The sequence below is a fragment of the Salvelinus sp. IW2-2015 genome, unplaced genomic scaffold (assembly GCF_002910315.2).
Source record: "Salvelinus sp. IW2-2015 unplaced genomic scaffold, ASM291031v2 Un_scaffold37, whole genome shotgun sequence".
Classification (NCBI taxonomy): Eukaryota; Metazoa; Chordata; class Actinopteri; order Salmoniformes; family Salmonidae; genus Salvelinus; species Salvelinus sp. IW2-2015.
This window is the reverse complement of record NW_019942507.1, coordinates 652,828-677,331: the sequence shown is the minus strand read 5'-3', so window position 1 is coordinate 677,331 and position 24,504 is coordinate 652,828. Positions and strand designations below refer to the sequence as shown.

At 41.4% G+C, this 24,504-nt stretch overlaps 2 protein-coding genes and 1 non-coding gene across 4 annotated transcripts in view; 1 reads left to right on the top strand and 2 right to left on the bottom strand.

The window, feature by feature from the left end:
• LOC112068045 (otoferlin-like) overlaps nucleotides 1-9,719 on the top strand; it is a gene marked incomplete at its 5' end in the record, with an annotated part of 14,236 nt that extends 4,517 nt beyond the window's left edge. Inside the window, 10 exons of the mRNA XM_024135040.2 lie at nucleotides 4,365-4,492; nucleotides 4,754-4,924; nucleotides 5,260-5,420; nucleotides 5,669-5,811; nucleotides 6,550-6,638; nucleotides 6,790-6,888; nucleotides 7,000-7,241; nucleotides 7,523-7,701; nucleotides 8,021-8,121; nucleotides 8,584-9,719. Coding sequence (XP_023990808.1) covers nucleotides 4,365-4,492; nucleotides 4,754-4,924; nucleotides 5,260-5,420; nucleotides 5,669-5,811; nucleotides 6,550-6,638; nucleotides 6,790-6,888; nucleotides 7,000-7,241; nucleotides 7,523-7,701; nucleotides 8,021-8,121; nucleotides 8,584-8,764 — 1,494 coding nt within the window. The remainder of the gene's footprint in view (nucleotides 1-4,364; nucleotides 4,493-4,753; nucleotides 4,925-5,259; nucleotides 5,421-5,668; nucleotides 5,812-6,549; nucleotides 6,639-6,789; nucleotides 6,889-6,999; nucleotides 7,242-7,522; nucleotides 7,702-8,020; nucleotides 8,122-8,583) is intronic.
• A 1,547-nt stretch (nucleotides 9,720-11,266) lies between these two features.
• Nucleotides 11,267-11,339, bottom strand: trnaa-agc (transfer RNA alanine (anticodon AGC)). The gene has a single exon. It is a non-coding gene; the product is annotated as a tRNA-Ala (tRNA).
• A 577-nt stretch (nucleotides 11,340-11,916) lies between these two features.
• Nucleotides 11,917-21,555, bottom strand: mapre3a (microtubule-associated protein, RP/EB family, member 3a). Of its 2 annotated transcripts, none has more exons than XM_024135070.1 (7): nucleotides 21,308-21,555; nucleotides 19,321-19,450; nucleotides 18,834-18,979; nucleotides 16,736-16,937; nucleotides 15,489-15,631; nucleotides 14,052-14,204; nucleotides 11,917-13,788 (listed from the first exon to the last, which is right to left on the bottom strand). In XM_024135070.1, exons 2-7 carry the CDS (start codon nucleotides 19,439-19,441, stop codon nucleotides 13,720-13,722), a joined length of 834 nt encoding a protein of 277 aa, XP_023990838.1. In that variant the 5' UTR covers nucleotides 19,442-19,450; nucleotides 21,308-21,555; the 3' UTR covers nucleotides 11,917-13,719. The 2 variants fall into 2 exon arrangements, with proteins under 2 accessions (XP_023990838.1, XP_023990839.1); XM_024135071.2 differs by having other exon boundaries at nucleotides 16,781-16,937; nucleotides 21,308-21,546.
• Between the last annotated feature and the right edge of the window lie 2,949 nt (nucleotides 21,556-24,504).

The following is a 24,504-nucleotide window of genomic DNA, read 5'->3' as shown; positions in this document are numbered from 1 at the left end:
TGTTAGTTTTTCTTTAAGAAGCCCTCCTGTTCTCCACTCATTACCTGTATTAACTGCACCTGTTTGAACCGTTACCTGTATAAAAGACACCTGTCCACACACTCAATCAAACAGACTCCAACCTCTCCACAATGGCCAAGACCAGAGAGCTGTGTAAGGACATCAGGGATAAATTGTAGACCTGTACAAGGCTGGGATGGCGTACAGGACAATAGGCAAGCAGCTTGGTGAGAAGCAACAACTGTTGGCACAATTATTAGAAAATGAAGAAGTTCAGATGACGGTCAATCACCCTCGGTCTGGGCTCCATGCAAGATCTCACCTCGTGGGGCATCAATATCATGAGGAATGTGAGGGATCAGCCCAGAAATACACGGCAGGACCTGGTCAATGACCTGAAGAGAGCTGGGACCACAGTCTCAAAGAAAACCATTAGTAACACACTACGCCGTCATGGATTAAAATCCTGCAGCGCACGCAAGGTCCCCCTGCTCAAGCCAGCGCATGTCCAGGCCCGTCTGAAGTTTGCCAATGACCATCTGGATATCCAGAGGAGGAATGGGAGAAGGTCATGTGGTCTGATGAGACAAAAATAGAGCTTTTTGGTCTAAACTCCACTCGCCGTGTTTGGAGGAAGAAGAAGGATGATTACAACCCCAAGAACACCATCCCAACCGTGAAGCATGGAGGTGGAAACATCATTCTTTGGGGATGCTTTTCTGCAAAGGGGACAGGACGACTGCACCGTATTGAGGAGAGGATGGATGGGGCCATGTATCGCGAGATCTTGACCAACAACCTCCGTCCCTTCAGGATCTCTGTAATTGCAAACTAAGGTTTCTGTACCAAATATTAAGTTCTGCTTTTCTGATGTATCAAATACTTATGTCATGCAATAAAATGCCAATTAATTACTTAAAAATCATACAATGTGATTTTCTGGATTTTTGTTTTAGATTCCTTCTCTCACAGTTGAAGTGTACCTATGATAAAAATTACAGACCTCTACATGCTTTGTAAGTAGGAAAACCTGCAAAATCGTCAGTGTATCAAATACTTGTTCTCCCCACTGTACATATCCCAACCAGAAGCCTTGGATTACAGGCATCCTCACTGAGCTAAAGCCCAGAGCTGCCCCTTTCTAGGAGCAGGACACTAATCCGGACGCTTTATAAGAAATCGCGCTACGTCCTCCGACGAACCATCAAACAGGCAAAGCGTCAGTATAGGACTAAGATCGAATCCTACTACACCGGCTCTGACGCTCGTTGGATGTGGCAGGGCTTGCAAACTATCACGGATGATAAAGGGAAACCCTACTGAGAGCTGCCCAGTGACGCGAGCCTGCCAGACGAGCTAAATCCCTTCTATGCTTGCTTCGAGGCAAGCAACACTGAACCATGCGTGAAGTACCAGCTGTTCCAGAACAACTGTATGATAACGTTCTCCGTAGCCAATGTGAGTAAGACCTTTATACAGGTTAACATTCACAAGGCCGCAGGGCCAGACGGATTACCAGGACGTGTTCTCAGAGCAACAGATCCACAGATGACGCAATCTCTATTACACTCCACACTGCCCTTTCCCACCTGGACAAAAGGAATACCTACGTGAGAATGCTGTTCAATGACTACAGCATTCAACACCAGTGTGCCCTCCAAGCACATCACTAGCTAAGGACATTGGGACTGAACACATTCCTCTGCAACTGGACCCTGGACTTCCTCGGGCCACCTCCTGGTGGTGGTGTTAGGCAACAACACATCTGCCACGCTGACCCTTAACACAGGGGTCCCCTCCTGCGTGCGTGCTCAGTCCCCTCCTGTACCCCCTGTTCACCCACGACTGCGTGGCCGCGCACGACTCCAACACCATCATTAAGTTTGCCGACGACACGACTGTGGTAGGCCTGATCACCGACAGCGATGAGACAACCTATAGAGAGGAGGTCAGAGACCTGGCGACGTGTGCCAGACAAAGAAGTTTATCGTGGAATACAGCAAACGGAGGGCCGAACACGCCCCCATTCACACCGACGGGGCTGTAGTGGAGCAGGTCAAGAGCTTCAAGTTCCTCGGTGTCCACATCACCAAGGACCTATCATGGTCCAAACACACCAACACAGTTGTGAATAGGACACGACAATACCTCTTCCCCCTCAGGAGGCTGAAAATATTTGGCATGTGTCCTCAGATCCTTAAAAAGTTGTACAGCTGCACCATTGAGAGCATCTTGACTGGCTGCATCACCGCTTGGTATGGCAACTGCTGGGCTTCCAACCGCAAGGCGGAGTGAGTACGGCCCAATAGATCACTGGGGCCAAACTCCCTGCCATCCAGGACCTCTATACCAGGCGGTGTCAGAGGAAGGCCCTAAAAATTGTCAGACTTCAGCCACCCAAGTCTTAGATGGTTCTCTCTGCTACCGCACGGCAAGCAGTACCGGAGTGTCTGGGACCAAAAGGCACCTTAACAGCTTCCACCCCCAAGCCACAAGACTGCTGAACAGTTAATCAAATGGCTTCGGGACTATTTACATTGACACATGTATTATTTATTTATTTATCTTAATTGCTTTGCACTGACTCTCTTGCACACTCACTAGACTTTACCCACACACTCACAGATACTACACTGACACCCCAACACACACACAAACGCACACACATACACAATACATACGCGCACACACACAAAACACACACGCATGCATATTGACGCCACACTCACACGTAGACACACTTTCATACGCTGCTGCTGCTGTGTTTATCATATATCCTGATTGCCTAATCATTTTTACCCCTACCCACATGTACATACTGTACTACCTCAATTACCTCAACTACCTCGTATCCCTGCACATTCACTCGATCCATGTTTGTAGCCTTGTTATTGTTTTTATTGTTTAATTATTTCCTTTTTTTATTTAGAAAATGTTTCTTACTTTTTAATGCTGGGAATGGGCTTGTAAGTAAGCATGTAAAGACTACACCTATTGTAATTCGGCGCATGTGATCAATAACATCTGATTAGATTTGATCACAGCCGTTGAACTCTGTAGCTGTTTTAAAATCAACAATGGCCTCATGGTGACATCCCTGAGCAGTTTCCTTCCTGTCCTGCAGCTCAGTTTAGAAGGACGACTGCATCTTCGATGTGTCTGGGTGGTTTAATACATCATCCACAACATTCATTATTATCTTGACCATGCTTAAAGAGATATTCAATGTCTGATTTGTTATTGTTACCCATCTACCAATCACTGCCATTCTTTATGAGGCTACTCTCTGTTGTGTACCTACAACAGTACTTATATGTCAGACTCTATGTCATCAGGGTAGTTACACAACACTACACTCAGGTGAGAGTACAGTGCCTATATAAAGTCTACAACCCCTTGGGATTAAAATTGATTTCATTGTCATTTTTTCTCAATCTACACAAAAAAATTAAAAGTGGAAGAAAAATTCTAAAACAAATTTAAGATTAATGAAACATAAAACACTAATATACCTTGATAGGTATTCACCCACTACATGTTAGGCAATGCATGTTTCAAATACCTTTGGCAGCGATGAGTCTTCTTGACTCACAGCTGTGAGTCTTCTTGGGTAAGTCTCATAAGAGCTTTGCACACCCGTATTGTCTGCACCCATTATTCTTTTCAAAATTCTTCAAGCTCTGTCAAGGTGTTGGGGATCATGGCTAGAAAGCCATTTTCAAGTCTTGCCATAGATTTTCAAGCAGATTTAAATCAAAAATTCTAACTTGGCTCCTCAGGAACATTCACTGTCTTCTTGCTAAGCAACTACAGTGTAGATTTGGCCTTGTGTTGTAGGTTATTGTCCTGCTGAAAGGTGAATTCCTCTTTCCAAAAGCTGCCTGGTCTTTGTAGTTGAATACTTGTCAGAGAGACCTTACAGATGTGGTATGTATGGGAGACAGGGGAAAAGGTAGTCATTCAAAAATCATGTCTACCTCTATTATTTCACACAGAGTGAGTATAACATATAACTGGTGATTTGCTAAGACAAATTTGACTTCTGAACTCATTTAGGCTTGGCTAAACAAAGGGGGTGAATACTTATGCAACGACTATATTTTATTTATTACATTTTGTATTCATGTGTAAAAATGTGTACAATTTTCCTTTCACTTTGACATTACAGAGTATTTTGGGTAGATCAATGACAAAAAAATGACAATTAAATCTATTTCAATCCCACTTTATAAGGCAACAAAAAGTGAAAAGTTTCAAGGGGATGTAGACTTTCTATAGGCACTGCAAATAAACTACCCTGTGATTATTAACATGTAATGTCTTGATTGTCAAATAAAACCTCTCTACTTGATACTTTCCTGCAGGCTACTGACCTGCATCCAGCGGATATCAATGGAAAAGCAGATCCGTACGTCGCTATCAAACTGGGCAAGTCAGATATCAAAGACAAAGAGAACTACATCTCCAAACAACTCAACCCTATCTTTGGCAAGTGAGTGGAGAAGCTCTAAAAACAACATTTCAACCATTTCCACTAACATTCATGATGTCGTAATAGAGTGAATTTATATTTAATACGGCCTTAATTCTTAATCTTTAAAAGCATACGAGATAGCCAAGTAATTTACTATTGATGATTGGCAATTATATAGCTTGTGCATTGAATAGGCTTTGAAAATGTTAAACCTGTGGAAATTTATAACCAAAGTTATGGCCAAAGACTTAACAAAGTCCTTTATTTTGAACCCATCAGATCCTTTGACATCGAGGCCACATTTCCCATCGACTCCACACTAACAGTGTCAGTCTATGACTGGGATTTAGTGGGCACTGACGACCTGATTGGGGAGACTAAACTGGATCTGGAGAACCGTTACTACAGCAAACACAGAGCAATATGTGGCATCCCATCGAAATATGCCATGTAAGTGTGGCCTAGCTCTCCATAGCCTGACGCCATTCACAGTACATGTAATCAATATATACCAACAGCACAGTATACTATGTCAATTCATTCAGCAATATTCTTAATACTTACAACTTTAGTCTGCAGTAACGACCAACATAAACTGAATAAACTGAAATACTTTCCCGTATTTAGATATTATTGTTGATTATACCTAGGGATCCCTTGATAAAGAGATTCATTTCTCAATGGGACTCACCTGGTTAAATAAAGGATCAATTAGTACCATATATTATCTTATAAGAACTGTGAGGGATTTGTGTGTCAGCCATCATTGTTATTCATTCCTGTAGCCATGGCTACAACGTGTGGCGGGACCCCCTGAAGCCGACCCAAATCCTGGCCAAGCTGTGTAAGGAGGGTAAGCTGGACGGGCCACACTACGGCCCTGGAGGACGGGTCAAGGTGGCCAACCGGGTCTTCATGGGCCCAACTGAGATCGAAGATGAAAATGGTACTGTATAGCGCACAACAGAATAACAGTACCTGAAATGCTTTTTTAACCTTCTATGTTAGTTACTGTACCCTGAAATACCCTCAGCCTGGTATTTTACTCTGCCTGAAATACCCCCTCGTGTACAACTGATCATATAGGTCTATGATGTTATGAGCATTCCCAAGTACCCCTTGTGTGTAGGCCAGGTAGTACTAGACTAGTCTGTGCTGTATGTCTGTCTGGGTTGGTCTGATGATGTTCTTTAGGTCTGAAGAAGCAGACGGATGAGCACCTGGCCCTGACAGTGCTGAAGCACTGGGAGGACATCCCCAGGGTGGGCTGTAAACTGATTCCAGAGCATGTGGAGACCAGGCCACTCCTCAATCCTGACAAGCCTGGGATCGAACAGGTAGGACAAGTGTTAAGGTGCTTGCTAACTGCCTGCGTGCATGCTTCAGTGTCTTTCAAACAATCCAGCTGGTGAAGGTTGTAAAGCAAATCTGAAGTAGAGTAGAGTAAAGTTCACAATCTGATGGGGAAATATGATTTATACTCTTAGGTAAAGTATTTATTTTTAAGGCAATCTCGGTATAAATGGGACAAATAGAGAGGTCCAAGACCCTTGTGAGACATCACAGTCAAATAGATGGATGTATTGCAAAAGGAAATAGTAAAATGGTCATATACTGGGAACGATGGGTTAGTCTGTTGACATCTGAGGGGTGGAATTAAGATTAGAAGGATTGGTTAATTTGACCATGCACTTGGAGTCTAGTACAAATAGGTGGAGGCTATATGTATATGCAGTGAATTTTTACATTTTCCAACCAGGGGAGGGGGGTGGTAAAGTCTAAAAATAAAAAAAAGGGATCAGAAATGATGCAAATAATGTTATTTTATAAACTAATCTGTATGCTAGTTTCAAAGCAAAAAAAAGAAAGAATAAATATATAAAATAAACAAATGTTCACATCTTTTTCATGTGAAGGTTCTCTAGGCCTTAATATTTAGGGTTGATTTTAGTGTTTTCGCGTAGCACAGTTTCGGGGGGCGGGCCCTGCTTTGCAGGGGCTGCAGGATTGTGTGCCATGACAGTGGTTCAATTGTATCACATCCCAAGTTTGTCTTTGTGTTTCTCTATGTGTAGGGGAGGATTGAGATGTGGGTGGACATGTTCCCCAAGGATATGCCTGCACCTGGACCCGCCGTTGATATTTCACCCAGGAAACCAAAGAAGTATGTTCTAGTACAATGTAATGTGCTTTTAAAAACATTTAGTGAGTTCATTTGCAAAGTACATTCCCCATGTTAGATGATCAGATATATCACATTACAGACATATCACTTCAATCGATTGTTTTTAATACTTTGTCTGGTCGTCGGGCAGGTTTGAACTTAGGGTGATTATCTGGAACACAGACGAGGTCATTCTGGAGGATGACGACATCTTCACTGGAGAAAAGTCCAGTGATATCTTCGTGCGAGGGTTAAGAATGTTTCCCTTTGAAATATATGTTTTTCGAACTTCAGGGTGTGTCTTGCACTCGATATTTCAACCATGTCTTCTTGTTCTCGTTCCTCTTCTATCGTTCAACAGCTGGCTGAAGGGCCAGCAGGAGGACAAGCAGGACACCGACGTCCACTACCACTCCCTGACAGGGGAAGGTCTCTTCAACTGGCGCTTCATCTACCCGTTTGACTACCTACAGGCCGAGGAGAAGATCGTCATCTCTAAGAAGGAGTCCATGTTCGCCTGGGACGAGACCGAGTATAAGATCCCTGCTCGTCTCAACCTACAAGTCTGGGATGCTGATCACTTCTCTGCAGATGATTTTTTAGGTGGAGTGATTTGATTTCCCTCCATTAAACCTTCACCATAAGGATCTTCTAGGCTGTAGATGTTGGTCTTTCTGTGAATATAACGTTTCAGACAAGGGCTACAGGGCATTGAATATCCCTCAATGTAATATTTTACTTTTTTTTAAATGTAACTTCAAATTCTGGGACATGGAAAACACTGTTGTAGCAGTCATAACACAAAAATCAACATGTCAACAACAACAGCTGAGAACCCTTCGTGCATATCAAGTAAATATGTATGATATTTATGTCTTTCCTAGGCGCCGTTGAGCTAGACCTGAACCGTTTCCCTCGTGGAGCGAAGACAGCCAAGCAGTGCTCCATCAACATGGTGCTGAACGAACAGGATATTCCCATGGTGTCCATCTTCAAACAGAGGAGGATCAAGGGCTGGTGGCCCTTCCTGGCCAGAGATGAGAACGACGAGTTTGAACTCACGGTATGACTCAGAGGGGTTGGGTTCAATGTGGAAGACACATTTCGGTTGAAAGCATTCCGTTGTACAACTGACTAGGTATCTCCCTTTCCCTTTTTCTTATGTAATGTGGACATGATTAAACACATTCAAGTATACACTGGTCAAAATGGTGTCTTTGATTCAACAAAACGCGACAATTGGGTTACACCCTGAAGAAACTGAGTTAAATATCGAACAGATCAGTCAAAAGATAAAGACCTACTTTATATACTGTATGAACCTTTATATACTGTATGAACCCCAGTATTTTAGTAGTGATGTTGTGTGTGTGTCTTTGCAGGGGAAAGTGGAAGCAGAGCTGCAGCTGATGACTGCAGAGGAGGCTGAGAAGAATCCAGTGGGTGAAGGACGCAACGAACCTGAGCCCCTGGAGAAACCCAAGTAAGAGCACCATTCACCCGTTACCACTACCACTCTTTAGGGTGCTTACACACTGAGATAACAAATACGGTGGAGCCAACTCAATGTGTTTCAACGGGGAAGTTGCATTGGAGATGATTTTGCATCGTGAGGTTGCCCTAATACAACGATCTACCATGCGGTCGGAACGCACCCGAACGTAACGGTGCATTTGATTAAAATACTTACAAATGATGGACTAAAGAAAGGGTCTTTTATGAAATTGCTTCGATCAAGTACCGGATTTGACCAGGGATCATCATACTTTGCAAGGTAAGTTACTAAAATACCCTTTATTTTTTCCATAATTTGTATGGATTTTTTTCTGTTCACAGGAAACTGGCATTATATCTTATAGTCATATTTGCTAATCCTCTGTTTGTCTGTGTGATGGCCTTAAGGCATTAGTGTGGTCTAACCAACCAACCCTATTTTTCTCCCCAGCCGTCCAGACACAGCCTTCCTATGGTTCCTTATGCCTTTCAAAGCCATCAAAAACCTCATCTGCAACCAGTACTTCTGGCTCACGGTCAAGTTAGTGGTGGCCCTGCTGCTGGTGCTCGTCCTGGGACTCTTCATCTACAGCATGCCTGGATACATGGCCAAGAAACTAATGGGTGTCTGAGAAGTGGAAACTATTAAAAGGGATAGTTCAGCGATTTAACATGTATTTAGATATTTGTTTCCTTAGCTTGAAAGAAGTCGACAAGGTGTGACTGCAATTCACACTTTGGTTTTGTTTAACTTGCCACTGTAAACAAGGTGAACTATACCTTTAAGAAAAGACTACTCAACAACTTCTCAACTCAGCGCTATATTCAACGACTTGTTTTCCCTAACTGTCACGTTCTGACCTTAGTTCCTTTTTTATGTCTCTATTTTGGTTTGGTCAGGGCGTGAGTTGGGGTGGGAATTCTATGTTTTGTTTCTATGTTTTGTATTTCTGTGTTTGGCCTGGTATGGTTCCCAATCAGAGGCAGCTGTCAATCGTTGTCTCTGATTGAAAACCATACTTAGGTAGCCTGTTCCCACCTGTGTTTGTGGGTAGTTGTTTTGTGTTTGTTTCACCATTCAGGACTGTTTCGATTTTCGTTGTCATTCACCTTGTTATTTTTGTATTTTTTCAGTGTTCTGTTATATTAAAGTAACATGGACACTTACCACGCTGCATTTTGGTCCGATCCTTCATATTCCTCATCAGAAGAGGAAGACAATCGTTACTCTAACAAGCACCTAACAAGCATCTCTTCTCATGGAGTCACATGTTTTTGCCATGTGACAAGACAATCGTACACACACACCATGTATCGGAAATAAAAGTAACAAAACCACGTCCAAGTAGAAATATAAGAAAACAGATTGATGATGTATTATATATACACATCCCTTTCAAGGACCAGTTCAACGACATAAAGTAGAAAACATTTAAATATTGCGGTGTTGCGGAACACGTCAATGTACAAAGTCAAATGTTTGGTTCGCAATTCAGATTTTGTTCCTGCTTGAAGTCATGATGTATTAGCCTTCGTTTGCATGGAATTGCTTTTCTTCGGCTGTTTACATGAATGTGTATTTGAATGTCTTTGATCAACAGCGTGCAGCAAATAGTATATTATGTATGCTCTGTTGTTTGTGAATAAACTGACAAGAACAATGACTGATCCTGTTTTCTTTGTCACTCCATACATTTGAATCCAACACATCCGAATCCAATACAATCTCAGTGTTTTCAAATATATCTTAGTAAGAAATGATGCATCAATATTATGTATCAACATTTCAACTAAAAATTTCTTATATTTAGTCAGGATCTTTATTAAATTATCATAAGACATTAAGGTGCCATACATGCTTATGTCAGGTCTTACAATGCGTTATAACCCACTGTACCACAAACTAATCTACTGTCATCAACTTTACTGCAGTAACAAAGCAACCCTGTTTTCTCTCCCCCAGCCGTCCAGACACAGCCTTCCTATGGTTCCTTATGCCTTTCAAAGCCATCAAAAACCTCATCTGCAACCAGTACTTCTGGCTCACGGTCAAGTTAGTGGTGGCCCTGCTGCTGGTGCTCATCCTGGGCCTCTTCATCTACAGCATGCCTGGATACATGGCCAAGAAACTAATGGGTGTCTGAGAGAGAGGGTTGTGTCCTTTGCCCGAACACATAGACAGACGTATGTATAGCCTACCATGTTTGAAATGCAATGCCTACTTTGTCTTCAGTGGAGTACATGTTTTGGTGTACCTTGATAAGCAAACATTGTACAATGCAGCTCATTGAGACTCAACTTGATGTCTGAGAGGGTGTTCTTGTCTGTAAAAGTCTACGATATCGATAGGCAGTTAAGTTTCAGCCCTACACATCAGACCTGGGTTCAAATACTATTTAAAATCATTTCAAAATGCTGATACTTTATCTTGATTATGCTTGCTTGGCTTCAAGGACCAATAGAATAGTCAAACTCTGAACCCCACCCATCTGGTGCTCTAGGTAGTATTTGATAGATTTTATATAGTATTTTAACCCAAATCTGCTATACATAGACATATTTATGTATAACCTACTATGATTTCAGTGGAGTGTATTATTTGGTGTGCCTTGATAGGCAAACACAATGCTGTGCAGTCCCTTATGGCTACTGGAAAAATGCTTGACTTCCTTCACTAGTCCTATGCTCTGAAGCCAATTTGTGTGTGTTGATGTGTATTTAGGCCTACTTCCAAAAGTTATAGAGTTGACATGATACTGTAGTTTAGTTGTAACACATAGTTTTAACTTACTGGCCACAGAATATTACACTAGCTACCAGGAGCATATCTATGTCCAATTCTCAAGGATCTTAGCTTTATTTTATTTCAAACATAATTATTTGAATTGACAATACTGTATTGAATTAAGAAGTTTATTAAATCTATTAAATATGTAGTCTATTTACTGATATTTTGATTGTCTGTAGGCCTGACCCACCACACCACCAAATGAATGGACCTATTGATAAAAACGTTTCGTAGGTTTACAATCTCTCCGTCCTAAAGGTTGATTTAGATATGTTATGTTATTTACATTAAGAGAATAAAGTCATAAGCGCGTTTACATTGGCTTCTGTCGAAAACATAAAACATTTGGAGGATGCGGGCATCGATCCCGCTACCTCTCGCATGCTAAGCGAGCGCTCTACCATTTGAGCTAATCCCCCGGATGGGTGCATTAGCTCCTGTACAATATAAGACGTCGCTACTGTTGTGTTATACTTGTGTAACAAGCATTGCCTGTATTGGTGTGTACGGTGGTTCGACGTTCATATCCGAAATTGTAGATCCATGTTCTTTCTACATGGATGTTTCTGGCTGATCTACGAAATAAATAAATATAACAATACAATTCATTTTACCGCTGCAACACATTGTGTGGAACAATAGTGCCCTCTACAGTCGTTGAATGGAAACGCATTGTCTTTTCTGGGCCCTACCGTTGACAGTCGGGCCATTAGCGCAGTGGTTCTCAACTAGGGGTACTAAGACTGCTGGGGCTACTTAGCCTATCCACAGGGGATACTTGAGAAGACTCATGAGACCATAGGCTTCCTGGTAAAATGCAAATGAGGGGGTACTTCAGGGGTACTCCGGGCAGAGCAAAAACCAGTTGGTGGTACAGTAACCAAAAAAGGTTGTGATTCACTGCCATAGGTGGCCAAGTGGAGCCCCACCATAGCCCTTCTAAGGTTTTCTGTGCGCACAATCTTGTAGCTAAACAGAAATAAACAATAATATTGTAACAGCTTATTTCACAATAGTTTATTTACTTAATAAAACTCAAAGAGATGAGAGTTATGCAAACAATGGTATACAGTCAACGCACGAGAGAGAATGCAGGTCAAATTCTATTGCAGATGGCTGTTTGCATTGTAAAGGCAGTAGTACAGGGGAAATGACTTATATTCCTTATGATGCTCATGACGACCAGCATCATTTTGAACTGGTCATCCCCTAACTAACTCATTGTGTCCCAAATGGCACCCTATTCCCTATATAGTGCAGTACTTTTGACCAGTAGTGCACGATATACGAAATAGGGTGCCATTTGGGACGTAATTCTGACTTCACTGTTGCCTAAACTCAACCTGCAATTCCTAAGACTACAGCTGCGCAATATATTATAGCAAACCAAAAGTACAAACATAGCAAAATTAGCAACAGAAACGTGATATGATCAAATCAAAGTAAATCGTTTTTTTCATGCTCCTTTAAAGCTGAAATCCGCATATGGGAAAACGGCACCACTGTTCGCCCCAGCATGTTTGTTATTGTTTTAATTATGAAAGGGAGGAGCTTCCAGCATCGTGAAAAAATGTTCGTTGTTTGAAGTAACTTCTTTTTGGCATTTTTGTATATATCGTAAACAGACGTGTCAGTTTCACCATTACGGATTCCAGCTTCAAATAACACATTTTTACATTTAAATTAAAAAATATATTTTACTGCCATAATGTCAGCCTACATAGTACCTCAGGTATTGTTAATACCAAATTAAGTTCAAACTCATTATACATAATAAATACCATGGCATTTAACCAGACACTTCTGACGGAAGACAAAATCTGCACATAAAATAGCTAACAAATATATTGCCCATTCACTGTCAATTTATAACATTCTCATGCTCAGATACAGCTAATCAAGAATGAGTAGTCAAAGTGCATTGATCATATCCTATGCCCTAAATGATCATTTCTATACCAATTTCCTTTTTTACGTGTTTTCCCTTGATGTTACTACATGCCATCAACTAAAAGAAAAAGCTTCTTAAACTGCTTCACTGTCATCAGCACAAATTACAGTATTGTTTCATTTTCATACATTTTGCATCAATTGTTCTACTATTTGTTAAATCAAATCAATAAATAAGAAAGTATTGACAAATGAAATATAATTTGTTGTCATAGACCATTTTGTTAGAGTCTAAGTGTGACTCTTGTGGTAACCTGTAATACAGTAACATGCACAAGGTGCTTTTTATACTCTGGAACAAACCCAAAATGAGGTTTTGAAAAAGCACGAGTCAAACCAAAAAACAAACTAACAAATGCATTCTGACAACTACCTTATTTCAAAACCATTCCTTAAAAAAAAAAAACATATTTACAACTCTGAATGAATTGTGTAGGCCTAACATCCCCATGAATATCACATTGGTTTTGTTCATTTTTCTGTGTTATACTATGTGCCATGCTGGAACGACTAGTATATGTTCTGTTATTGTTGCCTCTACTGTGTCATTGGGGAGGGGGGAGGGAGGAGTAGCTTAGGACACTGAGAAGTAGAGGTGTATGTACAATAGATAGCCAGGGGGAAGAGAGGGAGACAAACATATATAAATATGAAGAGAGAGGAAGAGAGGAAAAGAGCGAGAGAACAGGAATAGGATAGAGGTATTTATAGTGTGCAAAAAAAGGGACAAAGGAGAGAGAGAGAAACAGAGAGAGGGACAAAGGAGAGAGGCAGAGAGAGGGTGAATATGGATGGACATAATGGTTTAGAGGAGGGAGAAGAGGGATATGGACAGAAGGTACAACAGGCTCAGTATTCATCCTGGTCCAAGTGGGCCTGTTCATCAATCTCGTCATCGTCTGGAGCAGCAAAGCCGTCCTGAAACACAAAATACAGATATCATCAGATTTACAGTGTATGTGGATGATAACCCACAACCCCTTATATTTGATACATGAGAGAGGGATAGATCCAAATAAGGATAGCTCAGGGCTACACGTAGATTAGTAAAATTCTTATTAAAATTGTAGCATCTCTAGTTAAAAAAAGAAGCCTATTCTTTATTCAGTTTCAGTGTTGTGACCAATGATGTATATGAACACATTGAATTATACTGTATATGTCTGGGTTGTGACAGGTACCTCTGTGGCGTAGAGAATGTCCATGATCCTGGAGAGGTGAGGGTTGGTGTCAGTCTCGTGTTCCTGACAGATCAGCTCAATGTCTCTCAGCTTACTGAAGTAGAAATCTCTTTCCTTCTCTAGTCCGTCCACTGTCAACTTCAGCTCCATCAACTACACAGACAAGAAAAGGTTGTTTCAAACACATGGAGAATAAAAAGGTCGATGTACAGTGCCTTCGGAAAGTATTCAGACCCCTTGCCTTTTCCACATTCTGTTACGTTACAGCCTTATTCTAAAATGGATTAAAAAAAAAAAAATCCTCAGCAATCTACACACAATAGCCCATAATGACAAAGCGAAAACAGGTTTTTAGAATTTTTTGCAAATATATTAAAATAATAAACATAAATAGCTTATGCATGTCAGAGCAAAAACCAAGCCATGACGTCAAAGGAATTGTCCGTAGAGCTCCGAGACAGGATTGTGTCGAGGCACAGATTTGAGGAAGGGCACCGAAACATTTCTGCAGCATTGAAGGTCCCCAAGGACACAGTGGCCGCCTCCAATCTTAAATGGAAGAAGTTTGGAACCACTTAAGTCTCTTCCTAGAGCTGGCCACCCGGCTAAACTGACCAATCGGGGGAGAAGGGCCTTGGTCAGGGAGGTGAACCCAATCGAACATCTCTGGAGAGACCTGAAAATAACTGTGTAGCGATGCTCCCCATCCAACCTGACAGAGCTTGAGAGGATCTGCAGAGAAGAACGGGAGAAACTCCCCAAATACAGGTGTGCCAAGCTTGTAGGCTCATATCCAAGAAGACTTGAGGCTGTAATCACTACCAAAGGTGCTTCAACAAAGTACTGAGTAAAGGGTCTGAAAACTTATGTAAATCTGATATTTCAGTTTTTTTTTTAAATCAGTTTTCTTTATCATTACACGGTATTGTGTGTAGATTGATGAGGGGGAAAAAAACATTTAATACATTTTAGAATAAGGCTGTTACGTAACAAAATGTGAAAAAAGTCAAGGGGTCTGAATACTTTCCGAATGCACCGTTGTACTCACTGAGTACTACAAACTTATGTTAGTTACATGCTTACTATACTTGAACTAAACTTACATTTTGTTTCCTAATATGCATGAAATGTAACTTTTTATCCTCCTCTTTATTGGATAAGTCACAACTGAGTCAAAAATGAGACAAACTCTAGTGTGAATTTACACTCACACTTCACATTACAAAGACCAGAGCATGGATGTAGCCTACAGCCAAGTCTTAGGGCTAAGCATGACTCTACTTGCAATAAATAAAACCTGATAACTGAGTTGAAACTAATACAGGACACCTTAATTCGTATTGAATACTGTCAATACCACATTAGTACATTAGTATGGCCCAAGAGTTTACTTCTCCAATGTAGAGTAAGGCCTCCTTACCCTCCCTGGGACTCTACCTGTTGATTTAGCTCCATGAGTTCCGCGTCGCTGCCCCCATTCCGCGCCAGAGCCGGGGTCTTCCTCACATGTACGGTGGTGTTCAGCACCCTCTGGGGCGCGGGCATTATCTTGGGCACCGTGGGCGACATCCTCTGGGGGCCTGGAATGATCAGTTAGTGTTAGGGCTCTATTCATTTTGTAAAGCTGAAGCGTTACAGATTGCGCAATAGAAACGTAAAGGTCATTTCCGATTGAGCCGACATCTGGAGCATATGCAGTTTACCGTGAATGCAGTCTCCGCTAACGCAGAAGCATTGCCTTTAAATTTTAACCAGGCTGTAACGCTGAACTTCCGTGGTAGTGATTGAATGGAGTCCTTCGTGTCGCAGTGCAGGTTTACTGTTATAACATTTAGGCCGGGATTCAATCCAAGGCGCGTTATTGAGCAGCGCACTATAACAGACTCTTATTAAAGGTAATTTACAGTGAACGTGATCTACGCAAACTTCGGGGGAAAATGCCTTTAAAGGGCACATTGAGGGCTCTCTAGTGCACTGCTCTGTAATGCGCCTTGGATTGAAACCCGGCCATACTCACAGTAAATGTCAACAAAATACTATTAAACAAATATTTGTCAACTAAAAGTAGTAGAAATAGCAGTAAATACTAGTAAACATAGTAAACAAATGCTCGTTGTTTGTCACCCCATGCGATCAAAGCCATGGATACTACTACTACAGTGTTTCAACGAGAACCCATGTTGTAAGCATAGCAAAATGTTGTGCAGGTGGTGTAACACACATGAGCTATATTACTGATTTTAGGAACCGATGCTGATTTATTTTCACCCTTAATACCAAAAGACAATGCACAAAAAAGCTGTTTTTACACATTGCATGTCTAAGATCAAGGCTTAAAACATCTCTGTTAGTACAAAGGGTCCCAAAAGGGTGCCACAATGATCAATTCACTCAATATAGAATAACTGGAACAATTTTATTTATAAATTGTAAAATAATGTATTTGTGTTCAAAAGGGTACTGTGAAGATCACAAGAATACCGACACTGACTCCCAGCGCTACCTTTCCTCGACTGTTTCTAAAACGCTAGCCTGTGAAATGACCATCACAGAGATATCATCCAGTGGAACATGCACAAACAGACCAGTTGCTTGCAGAGCGCTGTGCGTGTTTTGAGCCATCCAAAGCTCAATCAGCGAGCCAATCCCATTCAGAAGAGATATAACCATTCTTTTGGGGTTACCTGGAGGACCATGAGTTCTCTTTGGTCTGTGGGAAAAGTGATCACCTGGATTGGGGGCGGGAGCCATGTCTTGCCCCTGTCTGGCTTGTAGAGGGTCGTACTCCTTCCCGTCGTAGTTGGCGTCGAAGAACTTCTTGAACCACTGCACGAACTCAAAGTTGTCCTGGAACTTTCCTTTTACGAGCTTCTCGACAGGAATTATCTGTAGGAATGAGAATAAACATTTGAAAGCTTTTTGAGAGATGGAAATCTAGAGGCTGGCTGAAGTCACAAAGGAATGAAGCAAGGGGAAAATGGGTACGATAAACCACTGTTCCAGACACTAATTATTTTTGTTATGATGATACGTGCCTTCATAAAGTATTCATACCCCCTTGACTTATTCCACATCTTGTTGTGTTACAGCCTGACTTCAAAATGGATTAAGGGCTCTATTGAATCTGCATTGCGGATGTTCAGCTTTACAGCGTAACTGAAATTTAAAGGCAATGTTCCCACTTTAGCGGAGACTGTATTCACGGTAACTGCTGCATATGTCAGCTAAATCGGAAATTACCTTCACAGTTCTATTGTGGAATCTGTAACACTTCAGCTTTACAGATTGACTAGAGCCCTAAATAGACCTATTTTTCACCCATCTACACACAATACCCCATAATGACAAAGTGAAACACATGTTTTTAGAAATGTTAGCACATTTATTGAAAATCAAACACAGAAATATCTAAATGACAAACATTCACACCCCTGAGTCAATATATGTTAGAATCACCTTTGGCAGTGATTACAGGTGTGAGTCTTTCTGGGTAAGTCTTTAAGAGCTTTGCATACCTGGATTGCACAGTATTTGCACATTGTTCTTTTTTAAACTCTTCAAGCTCTGTCAAGTTGGTTGTTGATCATTGCTAGACAGCCATTTTCAAGTCTTGTTATAGATTTTGGGCCACTCAGGAACATTCAATGTCGTCTTGGTATGCACCTCCAGTGTAAATTTGGCCTTGTGTTTATGGTTATTGTCCTGCTGAAAGGTGCATTTGTCTCCCAGTGTCTGTTGGAAAGCAGACTGAGACAAGTTTTCCTCTAGGATTTTGCCTGTGATAAGTTCTATTCTGTTTCTTTTTATCCTAAAAAACCCTTTCTAGTCCTTGCCGATGACAAGCATACCCATAACATGATGCAGCCACCACCATGCTTGGAAATACGAGAGTGGAACTCAGTGATGTGTTGTGTTGGATATGCCCCAAACATAACGCTTTGTATTCAGAATAAAAAGTTAATTTCTTTGCCACATTTTTTTTGCAGTTTCACTTTAGTACCTTATTGCAAACAGGATGCATGTTTTGGAATATTTGTATTCTGTAAAAGCTTCCTTATTTTATTGTGAAGTAACTGCAATGTTATTGATCCATCCTGAGTTTTCTCCTATCACAGCCTTTAAACTCTGTTTTAAAGTCACCATTGGCCTCATGGTGAAACGCCTGAGCAGTTTTCTTCCTCTCCGGCAACTAAGTTAGGAAGGACGCCTTTATCTTTGTAGTGACTGGGTGTATAGATACACCTTCCAAAGGGTAATTAATATCTTCACCATGCTCAAAGGGATATTTTTTATTTTTACCCATCTACTGATATGTGCCCGTCTTTGCGAGGCATTGGAAAACCTCCCAGGACTTTATGGTTTAATTTGTTTGAAATTCACAGCTTGACTGAGAGACTTTACAGGTAATTGAATGTGTGGAGTACAGAGATGAGGTAGTCACTCGGAAATCATGTTAAACACTATTATTGCAGACAGAGTAAGTCCATGCAACTTATTATGTGATTTGTTAAGCAAATTTGTACTCCTGAACTTATTTAGGTTTGCCATAACAAAGGGGTTGAAGACCTATTCACTCAAGACATTTCATTTGTAAAAATTCTAAAAACATAATTCCACTTTGACATTATGGGGTATTGTGTGTAGGCCAGTGACACAAAATCAAAATGTCATCCATTTTAAATTCAGGCTGTAACACAACAAAATTTGGAAAAAGTCAAGGGGTGTGAATACGCTCTGATTTGTAATGTTTTATAGATGATGACAAATAGATAATAGTCTGACTTTGTCGACTCCCATCCTCTTGAAGGCAGCCTGGAGAACTTTGAAGTTGTGTATGAACTCATGTTCCAACTTGGCCTGGAACTTAACCTTCTTTAGCAGGACACAGCCTGGGAACAGCATGTCCATGAACTGACAGTACGCTGCACCTAGAAGGTAAACAGAAGGAGAAAAAGTGCATACTGGTAATAAGACAACACAATTCAAATCTCATCTCCACTCATTACTTGAATGGGTTTGGTGAGGACTTGAGGTCCATCCCAGCAGGATAAACTGGTTGAAAGGATGCCATGATTATAACCAAATTATAACCAGTGTAATGATGTCATTTCAACCAGATTTTCCCAAAGGGATAGGGAAAGGACCCATTCATTTACATTATTTTGGAGATGATAGAACAACTCGTATGTTCTCTAGGTGGAGATAAGGAACCCGAAAATAGAGAACTTTAGAGGCACAGCGCAATCACAAGTCAGGAATGGAGACCTACCCGAGCAGAGCTGTTCTATCTTGGTGTAGGTGAGGTGTAGGGAATCGTTGAGCCAGGCCAGCATATCATGTCTGCTCAGGGTGTCACAGGACACAGACGTGGCGTGCACATTCACTGCCATCTTCTATACCTAAAGAAAGAAAATACATTACAAGAATTAGACATTCACTGCCACACTTTATACGTGAAGACGAAAAAGACATTACAATTTGACATTCACTGCCAAACAAAAAACATTGCAAAGATGTTAAACTGGGCTGCATTCAATAAAACTCCATAGCATACCATAGCAGTGCTGCAAAACATAAAAGGACTTTTGTGGTTAAAAATAGAAGGAATTCAAGGATCTATTGTAAAAAAATTCAAGGAATTCATACTTTGTTAGAGAAGAGAACATGAGGGTTCCTCACAGGGTCACAAAACATCAGCAACGAGGGCTTTGTTCCAAAACTTCCTCTGACATGGTCTACACAAATCAAATCAAATCAAGTTTATTTTATATAGCCCTTCGTACATCAGCTAATATCTCGAAGTGCTGTACAGAAACCCAGCCTAAAACTCCAAACAGCAAGCAATGCAGGTGTAGAAGCACAGATACACTACAGGTATTTATTTGTTTCACTACAAAACAGGAATGTAAATAGAAACTAATGTATGCCTCATGTTGAAGTGAACACTACACCTTCTGGGCTAGTTTGATGTTGCAGGAGTGATTTATTTTTAACATTTAATCTTCTGTTGTCACAATAATCCTCTCAGTTGAGACAGAATTTCCTAGTGCTTGATTTCCTAGCAGCACAGACAGACAGGACGCATCTCGTAGTCAGTTTCGTTGGTGTCTGCCTTTCTGCTGTTTTAGGAATACAAATGTATTTACTAGGATACGTTTCTAGCAACATCTTAAATGCATAAACAACAATCGCTCTTATTACTACGGAGAAATCCCTAGCACTGATGACACTGATAATAACCAATCAGATTTTTTTCCCCCGCGGCTATCACCTGACCCAGGATCTGTGGATACGTGGATACGTGCAGAGGAATTGGCCATGTATTTGACATATGTATGACCTGATAAAAATAAATAACATAGACTAGTATCATCACCTTTTTGGAAATGAAAAAAGAAAAGGTATTAGCCAACGTAACGAGTTGCATGTAGAAAGGTTAGACTACACTGTACATATTTTTATGACGTTTAAATTATGGGAGTATAATGTATTCATATTAATGAATGATCAGTCTGTGCCGACAGAGGAGAAAGGCCTAGCTCTTTTCCCATTCCTGCCCTTGCTCTCAGAAACATTATAAATGATTGCATAGCGATATACAATACTTGCACCACCGAGGAGCGTGCATTGAATAGCACTAGCCTGCCTATCTGTCAAAATCCCAGGTGGCCGCACAATTAGGTAGGCTAATTGTGGCCTATTACGGACAGTAGACCTACTCCACCTACCGTTAACTGTTTTATAGAGGGCTGTATGTAAAGGGTTATTAACACCTGGGTTTATAATACAATCATGGCTATTCTACTGTAATAAAAGCTCAATTACAAGCAACCATAAACACCACAGACACTACCGTGGGAGGAGTCAATTTTATTCTCGTCTCTAAACCCTATTCTATTCTAGGCCTTTACAGAACCGTGCGCAATCTCACTCTATATAAGGTTCACAAAATATATTAATTTATTCGGTATTTATACGCAGTAAATTGATAGTGTATAGCATGCTCAGAGAACAATACATTTGCCCTATTTGTATTAGGTGTAAAGAAACAAAACCCTGCAATGTTACAGTTGCTATCCAAGGAGCCGGGCCCCCTCTGCAGGCCTCTCCGAATAGAGAACTGTCACTGTAAAATAAATATCCTCACTGAATGGATAAGAGGCACCATATTATGCCATAAAAATGCAAAAGGCACGCATAAAATGTCTAATTTGCTAAGGCAAATGCAGTGTTTGGGTAAAAAATGCATTACTCACTGTATTCGGAGAGCTATCTTTCTCTGTTGTTATTTCGCTGGCAGTATTCCTATGCTCCAATCCTCCGCTGTAGCTGTTGCCAGAGTTCCTGCGCGGTGCACTGGTTAGTAACGGCCCGCCCCCACTACTTCATCAGTGCTATCTGGGATATTTGGGACGTCCCTACCGTAAACCTCACTAACCCCAGGGGTGAAAGTAAGGCGGTACGGTCCGGTACGGCGTCCCTGCAAAATAAATAGTGAGCCTATCACAATAATGAAAACAAAATGTCAAGAAAATTGTAGGCTGTTACACCATTATTTACCATTACGGTATGTCAGAGGGCGAAAGGATTTGAAAACGGGTGGTGTGGCTGCAACCTGGTCTCAGCACATTTCGTATTATTCTGTACGTAAATCCGAGAAACTAATGGTTACTTACATATATAGGCTAGGGGTTAAGGTTAGGGTTACGTTTAAGTTTAAGTTTAGGAGTTAGGTTAACGGGCTTTAAGGTTAGGGTTAGGGGAAAGGTTTGCTAAAAGGTTTAGGGTTAAGGTTAGGGGAAGGGTTAGCTAACAAGCTTAAAGTAAGGATTAGGGGAAGGGTTAGCTAACATCCCAGCTAGTGTAACCAGTGTGAAATGGCTAGCTAGTTAGCGGGGTGTGCGCTAGTAGGCTTTTGTGGAGCGATAGGTAACGATGCTTTGTGGGTGTCAGTTGTTGATGTGTACAGAGGGTCCCTGGTTCGAGCCCAGGTAGGGGCGAGGAGAGGGACGGAAGCAATACGGTTACACTAGCAATGAGGAATCAGCCCAGAAGCGGCACTCTTCCGGGGGGCCGGAACTGATTGAATCGGTCCAGAATCGGGTGTCGGACTCGGCCCGGAATCAAAATGAATGACTGCCCAGAATCAGCCCAAGTACATCGGGCCATTTCCGTCTACTGGAATTCAGCCGATTTTGCCGGCATCTTACCAGAATCCCCCCATAAGCGGCACGATACAAATTTAAATACATTTATACAAAATTACCCGATTTAGTAATTAATTATTACTATTATACATTTTATGCATACAAATTATCCCATCCACCCCCCAAAAAATGATGTCAGAGGAAACACCATACACCTGGTGACTGTGTCAGCATGCATGTGCCTGGCCCGCCACAAGAGTCACTACAGCGCGATGGGACAAGGACATGCCGGCCGGCCAAACCCTCCCCTAACTCGGACGACGCTGGACCAATTGTGCATTGCCTCATGGGTCTCCCGGTCACGGACGGCACGGGTATCGAACTAGCATCTGTAGCAACGCAGTTTGCACTGTGATGCAGTGTCTCCCGAGTGTCCACTGTCCCACTTGGGAGGCTCCATCCACAAAGTTTTTAATGCTTATCAATTGCCTTGCACAAAGTATCAAAATACAACTTAAACAGGACTCTTAAATAATTGTATTTAAATGTTAATTGTATTTTTTGATCACAGAAACACTGAGAAAATATGGAAAAATAAATAAACAATGAAATGTTAATTATATAAAGCAGCCTGTGTAATCAGCTGCCAGAGAGTAGCCCCAATCGGCCTGAGCCCCAAGTAATACATTTGGGCCAGATAACTCACACCGGAATTGGCCCGAGCTCAATCCCCGCATCCTAGACATAAGTAATACTACCTAAGGCGGCCCAGACTCGGGCCACATGACGTCGGCCGAGTCTGACTCTCAGCCAAGTGCCCCGACTCTCAGACGGAATCGGCCCAGATTCACTCTGCTAGCTGGGATGCTAAGTAGTTGCAAAGTAGCTTAAAAGCAGGAAGTAGTTGAAAAGTTGCTAATTAGCTAAAATGCTAAAGTTGTTCGTGATGAGATTTAAACGGGCAACCTTTGGGATGCTAGACCTTCACGTTATACTCCCACCCATCCACCGCAACAATTTGGTTTTAGCCTTAAGTAACCATCTGTCTTATGTAAATACAAAATGTAACATATTTATTTTATTTTATTTATTTAACCTTTATTTAACCAGGTAGGCAAATTGAGAACACGTTCTCATTTACAATTGCGACCTGGCCAAGATAAAGCAAAGCAGTTCGACACATACAACAACACATAGTTACACATGGAGTAAAACAAACATATAGTCAATAATACAGTGAAAAAAAAAATAAGTCTATATACAATGTGAGCAAGTGAGGTGAGATAAGGGAGGTGAAMGCAAACAAATATATGTATAAATAAATAAAAATATAAAAGGCCATGGAGGCGAAGTGAGTACAACACAGCAAGTAAAATAAAAAAAAATAAAAAACACTGGAATGGTTGGTTTGCAGTGGAAGAAAGTGCAAAGTAGAGACAGAAATAATGGGGTGCAAAGGAGCAAAATAAATTAATAAATAAATACAGTAGGTAAAGAGGTAGTTGTTTGGGCTAAATTGTAGATGGGTTATGTACAGGTGCAGTAATCTATGAGCTGCTCTGACAGCTGGTGCTTAAAGCTAGTGAGGGAGATAGGTGTTTCCAGTTTCAGAGATTTTTGTAGTTCGTTCCAGTCATTGGCAGCAGAGAACTGGAAGGAGAGGCGTCCAAAGGAAGAATTGGTTTTGGGGGTGACTAGAGAGATATACCTGGCTCGGAGCGCGTGCTACAGGTAGGTGCTGCTATGGTGACCAGCGAGCTGAGATAAGGGGGACTTTACCTAGCAGGGTCTTGTAGATGACCTGGAACCAGTGGGTTTGGCGACGAGTATGAAGCGAGGGCCAGCCAACGAGAGTGTACAGGTCGCAGTGGTGGGTAGTATATGGGGCTTTGGTGACAAAACGGATGGCACTGTGATAGACTGCATCCAATTTATTGAGTAGGGTTTGGAGGCATTTTGTAAATGACATCACCGAAGTCGAGGATTGGTAGGATGGTCAGTTTTACAAGGGTATGTTTGGCAGCATGAGTAAAGGATGCTTTGTTGCGGAATAGGAAGCCAATTCTAGATTTGACTTTGGATTGGAGATGTTTGATGTGAGTCTGGAAGGAGAGTTTACAGTCTAACAGACACCTAGGTATTTGTAGTTGTCCACATATTCTAAGTCAGAGCCGTCCAAAGTAGTGATGTTGGACAGGCGGGCAGGAGCAGGCAGCGATCGGTTGAAGAGCATGCATTTGGTTTTACTTGTATTTAAGAGCAGTTGGAGGCCACGGAAGGAGAGTTGTGATGGCATTGAAGCTCGC

Coding starts and splice junctions, on each gene's coding strand:
- mapre3a (XM_024135070.1), bottom strand. CDS start 19,441: ATGGCAGTGAATGTGCACGCCACGTCTGTGTCCTGTGACACCCTGAGC. Junction 18,980..19,320: donor GATAGAACAGCTCTGCTCGG/GTAGGTCTCCAT, acceptor TTTACCTTCTAG/GTGCAGCGTACTGTCAGTTC. Junction 16,938..18,833: donor AGAGGATGGGAGTCGACAAA/GTCAGACTATTA, acceptor TCATTCCTACAG/ATAATTCCTGTCGAGAAGCT.